Source organism: Podarcis bocagei, assembly GCF_964188305.1.
Source record: "Podarcis bocagei genome assembly, chromosome: 6".
NCBI lineage: Eukaryota > Metazoa > Chordata > Lepidosauria > Squamata > Lacertidae > Podarcis > Podarcis bocagei.
The window spans coordinates 28717119-28729556 of record NC_138130.1 but is presented as its reverse complement, the minus strand read 5'-3'; the positions used below and the strand labels follow the sequence as shown (position 1 = coordinate 28729556).

The 12438-nt window shown below is 42.7% G+C and overlaps 1 protein-coding gene across 7 annotated transcripts in view; it reads left to right on the top strand.

The window, feature by feature from the left end:
- The window catches only part of LIMS1 (LIM zinc finger domain containing 1), an 82789-nt gene that overhangs the window by 62400 nt on the left and 7951 nt on the right, over nucleotides 1-12438 (top strand). For all 7 annotated transcript variants that reach the window (XR_014009200.1, XR_014009201.1, XR_014009202.1 and 4 more), the window contains exons 3-7: nucleotides 459-525; nucleotides 3299-3419; nucleotides 4840-4989; nucleotides 5930-6080; nucleotides 6908-7000. Coding sequence is in view for 3 of the 7 variants with exons in the window: in XM_081198543.1 (XP_081054669.1) it covers nucleotides 459-525; nucleotides 3299-3419; nucleotides 4840-4989; nucleotides 5930-6080; nucleotides 6908-7000 (582 nt within the window). In the remaining 4 variants the exon portion in view is untranslated. The remainder of the gene's footprint in view (nucleotides 1-458; nucleotides 526-3298; nucleotides 3420-4839; nucleotides 4990-5929; nucleotides 6081-6907; nucleotides 7001-12438) is intronic.

Genomic DNA, 12438 nt, shown 5'->3' with positions numbered 1-12438 from the left:
TCATGATTTGTATGCCCATTTATAGAGATGGTGGGTATGACTATTCCTGTCTTTACAGACATGTTTCCTGCAATACAGCAGAGTGCGGTTTCAGGAAATGTAGAGGACAGAAAGGATCTAATGAGCCAGCAGAAAGTGCTTCCTGTTCTGAATACCAGCACAGGTGTTTATTATTTTGATCCAGTAAAGCAATTGTGACTACGAGCTGATTCCGTGCCCAGATTTTTTTAGCATCCTGTCAGAATCCAGCCATCTAACATAAACTCCACCGCAGCCTGCCAGATTTCTTGTGCAAATCATTCCCTGTGGCATAATAATATACAAGCAGAACTTGTTATTAAAAAAAACAACAACAGTTGAAAGAACCCTGAAATTATACGGCCATTTATATGTATGAAACATGAAGTGCTATACTTTTCCGTATTCCTCTAAATTCCTCTATGTCTTACTTTTTCTAGTTTGAAGGAAGGAAATATTGCGAACATGACTTTCAGATGCTTTTTGCTCCTTGCTGCCATCAGTGTGGTAAGTTCTAGAATGAATATATATATATAATTTTAGAATATTTTATAAAGATAATGTGGACATCCAAACATAGGAGGAGAGGCACATATGCTGTTTAAAGAAAACAAAGCAGGTCTGGAACACAAGGAAGATTTTGTTACATATCTGCCAGGATAATGACTATCTATGCCCAGATGGTATTCATCTGAACATAAGCCTGCTTTGGGCGTTTGTTTGTTTCTCCCCGCGGTTAACACAGAGAAGGAAGCATGGGCAAAGGTGCTTGTTCTCCACCATCTTCCATGAGTCAGGAGGCGAAGGTTTGTAGTGGAAAGACTGCTCTACTCCTGTAGGGCTCAGTGTCTGATTTAGAAGCTACCACGTACCTCAGTGGTAGTGTGTTTGTTTTGAGTGCAGAAGGTCCCAGAGTCAATCCCTAGCACAGGCATCCCCAACCTTCGGCCCTCCAGATGTTTTGGACTACAGTTCCCACCATCCCTGACCACTGGTCCTGTTAGCTAGGGATCATGGGAGTTGTAGGCCAAAACATCTGGAGGGCCGCAGGTTGGAGATGCCTGCCCTAGCATCTCAAGTAGGGTTGACTCAAATCCTAGAGAGACCCAGACAATGAGTGCAAATAATCCTGACCTAGATAGACTAATGGTCTGACTTAAGGCAGATTCCTGTTATGTGTATAAATAAAATTTTGATGATATGCAAAGGAGCAGAGTAGCTTACAGCTAGAAAGCTAAATAACTCTTCTAGGTGATTGATAGCTTCTTTGTAAAGACTATATAGTCGTATCTTGGATCTCGAACACCTTGTCTCCCAAACAAATTGACTCCCGAATGATCGAAACCCAGAAGTGAGTGTTCCGGTTTTTTAACGTTCTTTTGGAAGCTGAACATCCGATGGGGCTTCCGATTGGCTGCAGGAGCTTCTTTTGTTTACAAGAAACTCATGTGGCGAGAAAACATAGAAGAGTATTGATTAATAAAAAATTGGGAAATGAATTTGTTTCATCAGACAGAAGCAGGAAAAGAGGAGTGGTTTTGTATATAAAAAATAAATTTGAGGCTCTGCAAATATTTAAAGATGAAGAAGGTAGGATAACAAGTCACATGGCAAGGCGAAAAATTGATAATAGTCGGAGTGTATGCACCAAATGGAAGTAAAACTGAATTTTATAAATATATAGTTTCAGGAAATTGCATCATTATCCTTAACACTTCCTTAGTTCCGAAACACTTTTCAAATCTACAGCCTATTGAATACTCAAAAGAAAATGCTTTTAACCGTGGTATTTTTTGTGGCATCTGTGCCTGAGAGCCTCCTTACTATTCCACAGACAATTAAGGCCCCATGGCAGGCTAAACTGGGTCTCTAGATTGTGGCATGTACCGAATCCCACTTAAGCCTCCCTAAGTTTGTTTCACTTAAAAGCAAAGTGAGGGTTATTAAATAGGAATTTCAACCTTCAAAAGTAACCAGACCAAAATATCTTGTTTCCCCCACTTGCTGTGCCCTTTGGCAAGAGACTCAGGTCAAATAACTTAATTAGAATGAGATAATATTCTGTTTATCAGGCACAGGAATGCTATTTCTGGAACTAACTGGGAGATTCCTGAAGTAACCTATCTTAAAAAAAAGAAAAAAAAAAGGTCAGCAGAAAAAACCGAGAGTTGTCTCAGTAATGCTGTAGGCATAATTGAGTAGGATTTTTCCAGGAGTGTCAGAGTTCTGCCTTAATGTAAGGGGTGGAATTAGATAGGAAGTAGGAGCTTGGATCTCGCTTTCTATACTGCACTGAGGCAGCTGCATGTTCCAAGTGGATCTTGGTTCTTGCCCATTTTGGAAGGAGAAAGTGTTCCATATACTCACAGGCCTCCATCTTCCACACCCAATAAAGCCCCCTGGATTATGGCAGTTGTGTTGAGATGCCTAGAAGGAGGAATCTCCAGGTCAATTCACTCCCAGGGAGAAACCCAATATAAATTGCCTACAGGCAGCATTGAAATCTGGAAAGGTAAAAGGAAGTTTTATGTCAGAGCTAGAAAAGGAGAGCTGGCTCCCAAACTGAGGGAAATTGCGGCATCTTAAAAATATATGAGAACTATAGTTCTAAGACACTTTATTTATTTTTATTATTATTTTGTTATCCATTACAATCCAGTCCATTCTGCACATGTCCATTATCATCTTGTTCTCAGCCCTCTTAATGGCTTTATTGGCATCCTGTTTTTGAGTGGAAGGAGCATTAAATTATTGGAAGCCCAAATTACAAGATACTGTATTTAGACACAGTTTTCCACAATACTTAGGTTTCCAGGTTAAGAGCTTCTTTAGCAGCCGTTGACTGATCTCCAGTGTTAGTCACATTTGGAAAAGACACATTGAAATTAATGAGCTGAAGTCTGCTCTTAAGTATGACAGACACTCATTGTTTTTCTGTGTTTCATTTTTGCTTTGTACGCTATTATTTCAGGAACTCTGCTTGACCAAAATTTCATTGGGTAAAATAAATGTCATTGGGTAAAATTATCTGAATTTGCTTGTTGAGGTTGAAACATGGAAGAAGACAGGGATATAAAAATATTGTTGCCGTTTTGCTTTGTTTACTTCCGGGAGGACACAGATATTTTGGGAGGAATTCAGAGAAGTGCTAAGCAGATCCTGGTGGAACGATCTGCCCTCTCATTAGTTATATCCCACACCATATTATTATCTCCAGCACCTTAGCATTTAAAATTAAATCTCTCTTTTTTTAACATCCTGATATGTTATTGACTTGCAGGGGAGTTCATTATTGGTCGTGTTATTAAAGCTATGAACAACAGCTGGCACCCGGAATGTTTCTGCTGTGATATCTGCCAACAGGTATTGGCAGACATTGGGTTTGTGAAGAATGCTGGCAGGTATTGTTCAACTTCTTTTGTATTGACTCTTGACACTGAGCATTGTAAATTGATGGCAGGGTCATAACGATTTCAGGATTTTGTCCTATCAAATATAATGCAATAGCTGCTAAAATGGTGGCCGACCTTTGGCATTCTGGAAGCATAGCATTAAACATATTTCAAAACTAACCAAGACAGCAGTTGCAAATGGGTTTCATAGAATCATGGCTGTTGTAGTTGCATTCAACTTTGTGCAGATGAAACATGCTAGGCCCTACCACCTTTCGTTGAGGGAGCAGGTGTCAATGAGTGACATTTGTATCCTGGAAGTACAGGGCTGGAACCAAAGAACCGTGCATGGAAGGATAATTGCCACGGTTGCTCTGCAAATTTTTGCAGTGCTATAAGTAAGTCCCATGCTTCCGTGTGTGCAAGAGGTTGCGCAAGCAGAACATTGTCCTTGGATTTAGTTTTGCTTTTCTTAAGCAATAGTTTTGCTTGAGATATGAAACAGCTCTTGGGTAAGAAGATCACTTTGGCATGTGGAAGAGCAGAACCCAGCTTTTATGCTGCCTCCATTCTAAAGGTTCAGCAACCAGCAGCCCTAAGGAGATGCTCACATAATATCCAAGAGCTACAATATACTTTTATGGTATGCGGGTGGCGCTGTGGGTTAAACCACAGAGCCTAGGGCTTGCCAATCAGAAGGTCACCGGTTCGAATCTCCGCAACAGGGTGAGCTCCTGTTGCTCAGTCCCTGCTCCTTCCAACCTAGCAGTTCGAAATCACAAAGTGCAAGTAGATAAATAGGTACCGCTCCGGCAGGAAGGAAAACGGCGTTTCTGTGCACTGCTCTGAAGTGGCTTAGTCATGCTGGCCACATGACCCGGAAGCTGTACACCAGCTCCCTTGGCCAGTAAAGCAAGATGAGTGCCGCAACCCCAGAGTCGTCCATGACTGGACCTAATGGTCAGGGGTCCCTTTAACTTTACCTTACAATATACTTTTAATATATTTAATCTGATCATGATATTAGAAGATCCTAACTCACTGCAGGCTATAAGCCTTATTGACCTTCTGCTCTATAATGGCATTCTGAGACAATTTTCATAGGCTATAATACCAGGTCAGAGCCTACATCATTGTTTTGCACCAAAAGCAGTTTTTTATTGGCAAAAAGTATCCTTTTACATGTTATATTTGAGAAATTTAAAGGCAGAGAATGACTTTCTGCCAGAAGACCAGTAAAATAACTGTTTTATGGTAAAATAACTGTTTTTGTGTGTTGTTGTTTTTTGTTATGCATTACTGCTAGTTTATTTTCTACAAAACTGAAGCAAAAGCCCTTGTCACATTTCTGTGGGTTAAAAATAAAATAAAACCCAGTTATAGGAACCTGGTTCCTTTTCATTGCTGTTTCTCCTTTGCTCTCTCTTAGACACCTTTGCCGTCCTTGCCACAATCGGGAGAAGGCCAGGGGAATGGGCAAATACATTTGCCAGAAGTGCCATGCTATCATCGAAGAACAACCCCTCATCTTCAAGAATGACCCTTACCACCCCGATCACTTCAACTGTGCCAATTGCGGGTAACAGGAACTGGGTGTTTTTGTTTTTTAAATCTTTAGAATGGAAACTTTAGTATCAAAGTGGTTGATAATTAAGCGTGAATGCAAATACACAATCCTACCACACGTTTACCAGTGACTAAGATATTTATAAGCCTCTTGAAGCCTGGTCCCAAATAATTTCCATTGTGTTCAGTTGGGGTGAGTGTTTGTAGGACCCATTCTGCACATACTTTCGCAGAAGTAAGTCCCAGGTCATATGTATGCATATGATCGCTTTACTTTCCTCAGCAAGGCCTTTTTAGCCGGGAAGAATTTGGTCTAGCTGAGGCTATGGCTAGTACAAACTCTTCAGGTTTCTACACTCAACTTGTAAAATAGCCTATTGAGATGAGAGGAATTTGGCTGAGGCACGGCGCAGTTTACAGGCCCTGCTTCTTTAATTCTCTAAGCAGGATGTTACTTTTACTTTTGAGAAGGGTTGTATTCATTTTGCCCCAGATGTATTTTACCTCAGCAGGAGTTCCGTGATATCACTTTGAACAGCCTGCCTTCTGTTGAGTGGACCGTCTACAGATTTTCACTGGTGCACCAAGCATTATTCACCATCCCTTTTTGGCGATTCTCATTTTGTGCAACAGGAATCCCCACTTGAAATGGATGCCATGGGGTTTAAATCTGAAAAATGGTTTGTTTTCCCAAGGATCATTTCATATGGCAGCTTTCATGCCGTTGTATTTGGTTTTCAGCTGCTGGCTCAACAGTTCCCAAATATTTTGCCTGCGGGTATTCATTCCAGTTTGTAACCAAATATATAATAATAATAATAATAATAATAATAATAATAATAATAATAATAATATCATCATGTTTTCTTTTGCCACCATATCCACCAGTTGAAATGCATGCCTGTATTTTCCTTCGCTGTGTCTTCACATTTCTTTTGGTACCTCCTGAACAGAAAGGAACTTACTGCTGATGCCCGAGAACTGAAGGGGGAGCTGTACTGCTTGCCTTGCCATGACAAAATGGGCGTCCCCATCTGTGGAGCATGCAGGAGGCCAATTGAAGGACGAGTGGTGAATGCTATGGGCAAACAGTGGCATGTGGAGGTGAGCCTTGCGTGTTGCTTGCTGCTGTAAGGATGGGTGCAACAACCTAGATAATAATAGGTCAGAGAAAGGAGACCTCAAAATAGGGAATTCTGTGTAATTTCGTAGGTTGTGGTAGTTTACTTTTAAAAACATTCTTTAAGAAGCACAAAAGGGACATGGGTGGCGCTGTGGGTTAAACCACAGAGCCTAGGACTTGCCAATCAGAAGGTTGGCGGTTCGAATCCCCGCAACGGGGTGAGCTCCCGTTGCTCGGTCCCTGCTCCTGCCTACCCAGCAGTTCGAAAGCACATCAAAGTGCAAGTAGATAAATATGTACCACTCTGGCGGTAAGGTAAATGGCGTTTCCGTGCGCTGCTCTGGTTCACCAGAAGTGGCTTAGCCGTGCTGGCCACATGACCCGGAAGCTATATGCCGGCTCCCTTGGCCAGTAATGCGAGATGAGCGCCGCAACCCCAGAGTCGGCCACGACTGGACCTAATGGTCAGGGGTCCCTTTACCTTAAGGAGCACAAAAGAGAACAACAAAAAAGGAAGTACAAAGGAAAATACCAGAATAACCCTCATCTAATCATTTTAAGAATTTTACTTGAGGTTTTATCCAGAGTTCTGCTTTGTGCAGTGTGACTCTCCTCCCTTTCATTTCCTCACATGCCCTCAGAATTACCTGCAATGTTCTGGAGCAAACACTTAACTTGCTCCAGTACAGTGAGTTAAGAAGCAAAAATTAAATTATTTGCTCAAGATCACATAGGGATGAATGCAGATGAATTATCACTACATAAAACTGAAGGTAGTAACCCATACTTCTTCCCACCCTCCTTGCAGCATTTTGTTTGTGCGAAGTGTGAGAAGCCATTCCTAGGCCACCGCCACTATGAGAGGAAGGGGCTGGCGTACTGTGAGACCCATTACAACCAGGTATGGCTGCCTCTTGCATTTTGTACATTCGGCCAGAGACTTTTAGTATGTTTGTAGCACCCTGCTTGTGGTTAACGCTTAGCTGGAATGAAATATTCAACGCAGCAATAGAGAAATTAAAATAATTATTTATTTGTCAGACAAATAAATGAGAGGCACAGTGGTATATGGTTACCAAGCTCTGGCCTGGCTCCTGCCATTATGGCCAGCCCTTATATTCCCTTAATCCAGCCCCCTTTGCTCCTCCTGTGGCTGCCTCTGTCCAATCAGCCTGGTTGAATTTCCTATTGGCTGATTGCTAGAACCAATCACAAAAAGATACACCCATATCCTCCTGTCCTTATATGGAGGACAAAGAGCTATATATTGTTACATCTATAAATGACAAATAAGTAGTAATATATCTTACATGTGTCTCAACAAGGAATCTTAATTACCAGCTCACCTCTTGCCCTCCCTGCCCTATTGCCTTCTAAAACAAATGGTTAATCTTAAATTTTTATCTTAAACATATGTCAAGGATCTTGAGTTTCACATCAACATTGAAAGATATCCTTCATTTGAAGGTTTCTAAACAAATGTCTGACAGCCATATATCAGGACAGCATTTGATGGCGTCTTCTTGTCTGGCAAGAGGCTGGGCTCAATGGCCCCTGTAGTCTATTCCAACTCTAGGACTCTATGATTCTATGAAATAAGAATCTAACATCTAAATTTGTTACTTTCTAAATCCTTTGCATAGTTACATTTAAGCCAATATATTTAAGCTAATATATTTCATACATTATCATAGGTAACCTTAGCTTCTCAAAGTAGAAAGGAAGGAACTCAGTAAAAAAAAACAGTTTTTAAAGAAACCTCTTCAGTTACATTCCCCCCCCCTTCAGCCTCCTTTCCAGCCTCAAAATAAAATAGGAAGAAGCTTCTTTTTCCCCAGCCAAGCCAGTTGCCTTTTCTCTCAGTTTAAGAAAGAAACAGTTTTAAAAAGACTTCCCAAAAAAAGCCTCTCTTTCTCTGTCAGCTAGATGCTTCTCCCCATTTGCCTCTGGCCTTAGAAAATACAGCTCAAGGTTTAAGAGAGGCCCATGGTATCATTTTACTATTTGCCCATTCCTAATTATATTTATCTCTGCCTTTGTTATCTTCTGTAACATGTAGGGTCAATGTCCTGCTCTTAGTCTGTATTTTCAGCTTTTACGACTTTGAGAATTGTTTTCTGCTATCAATCAAAAAGGGGCCCCTTGTCTTAGGAGAATGGCCAAGGTTTTCTCTGCCTGGCATGAAACATTTGAAAATCTTTTAGGCTCTCTCTAATATACAAGTCCTGATCAAACATTAATAAAATGCAGGCTTATGCCTGATGCCTCATTCCCCCCTTTCAAGCTCAAGGACCTTCATCCCAAGTGTCCTTGATAGCTTGACCTTCATCATATTCCTGAGGTAAAGCTCTGTATAGGGCCATGATATGAGGTAGAGTTTCATTCGAAACCATCTTGCTAATTGTACTTCTAAAACATGAAATGATACATGGCATCATACATAAAACCATTACCACTACTGTCAAGAAAAACAAGCAAGACAATAATATCCCTTTGAGTCCTGTGACATTAGGTAACCAATTGGTGAGCCATCCCATATCCCATCCTTCCCATGTTTGTACTGGGACATGTGCTATATTCTCCATCTTTGTGGCCAACACACGGATTGCCTCACCATTATCTGAAATGTTAAAGCAACAGGCATTCCCTGTCAAGTTCAAGACTCCACATAGGCCTCCCTGCTTGGCAAGTACATAATCCATTCCCATTTTCAGCTGCAAAATGGCGGCTCTACTTTCATCCAACTGTTGTGCAATAAGTCTCAAACTCTTGGCCGTTGCATTGGTTACAAGTTCCACTACTGCTTGCAATCGAATTATTCTGTTTAGATTATAAATAGGATCCCGTGCCCCTTGTATGAGCTCACCAGGATTCCAGGAGGCAGGATCATAATAGGCTATAATGCGCTCTGGTGGCCAATCATCAGTACCGCTCCAACTTTGGGTACTTCCTCCTGCTATATGAGAAATATCAGCGTTTCTTCGTGTTCGCTTGGCCAAATTAGTGGGCATAATCCACATTGGTGGCAATACCCATCCCAGGAAACAAGTCCCACTCCATTTGGAGGGGAGTTTCTTGTATGCCCATTCTCCACATATCCACCACAACCATCGTGTCTGAGGTCTTTGGTACGTGGAGTACAGAAGGCGAAATAGCAAAAGAGGTAGAGAGTTCACAGTGCAGTATGTTAGATTGCCTCTTTCTGTCACAGTTATGTTCCATACCACTTTCCATGCATGAATAAAAGGAGGTGCACAGGGCAAGGCATCCCGAGTTCGATAGGTAGTATCGTGTGCCCAGGTATTCTTAATATTATCCCAAGTATAGTGACAATGAGAAGAGCCTATCATGGTAGAATCAGCTGCATTTGATGATCTATGTACACAGAATTCCCCTTGTACAGGTATAACTCGTAATGGTTTAGTTGAGTTCCATCCGGGGAAATTCTGTACTTCTGTTTGGTGTGGTATTTCGCTTACCATACCAATGGCATCTAATGGTATCGGTAATAAGGGCATACCTCCCTCTGAATCATCTGGCCCGAGAGAGCAAACAAGGCAATTGGTCCTATTTGCAACATTGGCTACCATTTCAGCTAAACCTACCCACATATTGTGGTCATGGTGGAATCCATATTTAGTCAATTTGGCCAGATTCAAGGACCCTTCTCCTTCCCAAGGGATCAGGATTAATAATAGAATCATGTTGATGTCTAGCATATGCATTTCTTCCACAAAAGATTACCTTATAGTGATAGCAAATAAATATTAGTCCCAATATAATTCCCCCAGTGACAGAAATGGGGAACCACCAAGACCAAAACATATATCCCGAGGATCCCCAATGAGTAATATCTCTGATAATTGTTCCACAAGGGGGGGGCAGTCAATCAATTGTATAAGAGAATCTTTCCTTTCACAATCGCTGGTTCAGATGCTCCTCAAGCTTCAGGCGTGCGCAGGTCAGCCAGCTTCCAGGTTGTGGCTGCAGCAGGCCGGTCGTCAAATGTTGCCCGTGACCTAGCCCGTTCCCGGTAGGGCTAGATACAGGGGTTTTTGGAGAGAGTCAGTTTAAGAGGATTAGAGGGGTCACCTTTGCACGTCCAACTGCCTTCGGACTTCTTCAAACGGGAGTGATGAATCCAGGGGGTCACCTCAGCTACCTTCACCGCTGTTGGAGTAGAGAGCAAGACGGTGTAAGGTCCACGCCACTTAGGTGCAAGTGGATCACGTTTCCACTCTTTCACCCATACGCTATCGCCAGCCTGGAACTGATGAATCGGCTCGGCAATGCTGCACGGCGTGCGCTCGAGGGCCCACCTGTTAAGAGAAACAAAAACACGGGAGAGAGATTGCACTTGTCCCTGTGTCACATGGTCTCCTATTTGTTTGAGGTCAGTTGGAATATCCTGAACAAAGGAGGGCGGCCTCCCATACAGGAGCTCAAAAGGTGACAACTTAAGTCTTTTTGTGGGTGTGCACCGAACACGAAACAGTGTTATGGGTAACACGTCTACCCTCCTGAGACTTTAGACATATTAGTGGGCTTCTGGCATGCCCTGCAGATACCTTGCACAAGCGTCTGGCGATAGGTGTTAAGCCTGGCCAGGTGAATTGCATTGTTTGGATCCCAATTAGGATCTTCCAAGGGAAAGTTGTCTTGGAGATGACGGTCAATATTATAAATATTTCCCACTCTGGCCTGCTCACGCAAATATATCTGTGCCTTTTCAATTATGTCTCTCCTTTCCTCAGTGGTGAACAGAGTATTCAGGAGCTGGCGGCAATCTGTCCAAGTAGGACTATGAGTATTTATTATTGAAGTCACCAAGTCCATCATAGCCTGAGGTTTTTCTGCAAAAGATGGGGTGTGTGTTTTCCAATTCATCAGATCCGTAGTTGTGAATGGAATGTACTGGAGGGTCGAAGTTCGAGGTGGCCTTGGTCCGAGTTGCCCGTTAACCAGCACAGGCTCCTCAAGTGCATCAAATACTCTTCTGAGAGGGGCTACTACGTGATCTTTCTCTTCGCCTTGCTCTAGGGGCCTCAAATCATAGGGGATGGTATTTGTCCCAAGGCGTTCTTTTAGCAGCTTTATACGCCTGGCTGTATTGTTTGCTGACCGATTAAGGTCTCCCTGTAACTTCTGTAATAATTCTCTAGGATTTGGATGTACAGGAGTTTGGGGTAGGCAATCAGTTGTTTCACTAAAAGAGACTGTAGATGGAGTTCTACTGGGACTCACAGATGGAATAACCACTTCTGCTTGGGCTTTATTATAGGCCTCCAATGCCTCCTGAAGATATTTATCATAATCTATCAAGGAATCAAGTTCTGTGACTCCAGCCCCATTATTCATTCCACTTTCTTGCCTTGGGGTTACAACTGGTGGAGTGTTTGGATTTATTTGGCAAGATTCCTTTCCTAGCTTCGGCTTTTACAGCCAATAATTTGCATCGTTGGACTTTGCATTCCCTTATCCATGGAGGATTTTTATTTAATGTGCTCAGCCAGGAATCTATATATGAAAATTGTTCTGGGCACCCTCCAATTTCTTTGGCGATGTTAGACCAAAGTTTGCTTACTAAATTTATATCAAAGGTTCCTTGAGATGGCCATTCAGTATTTTGCTTCGGCCACTCTAATTCACATAACGTTCTCAGGCGCTCTGGCGTCATTTTGACTCCATACGCCCCTGAGAAGGCTTTCTTAAAATTATTTAACATACATTCAAGAGGTGTATTTTCCCCTTTTGAACCCCCAACTCCCATTGTATGGCCCTGTGAAGTATCCACTCAGTCACTCACACACACGCTTCGTGGGTTTCCTTGCCCAGATGGAGTCGCCTCACTGGGAACCGAAGTACTACCCACTCCACACTCAGGTCAGCTACAGATTGCTCTGTACTTTCTCACACATACAATGCGTTAGATACTTCACCACACACTACCTCCCATTCTTCCCTTTTCCCCCACCAGATCACCATCTGATATACCCAGCCACCTAGCGTACTCAGTTCCCACTTACTGAGACGCAGAAGTTTGATCAGGACTTCTCTTCCTCCCAATTAATTGGAGGGCCAAAACCCCTTAGTGCACTTACCCTTAGCTGGTTCCCTGTTTATTTCTCTGGTCCCCCCCGGTCCGTCGCCATCGGTGGGCAGGGTATCAGACAGACGAGACTGCTGCGTTCCCCTGGAAAAAAATTTTCCAGTGCGCGCTGGGTAGGCACAGTTGTCCTCTCTCTTGTACCCCGTCCAGTGAGGCGAAGGCGCTGCGTTCCAGCAGACCACTTATCCGAGTCGCAGGCACCATAAAATGTAGCACCCTGCTTGTGGTTA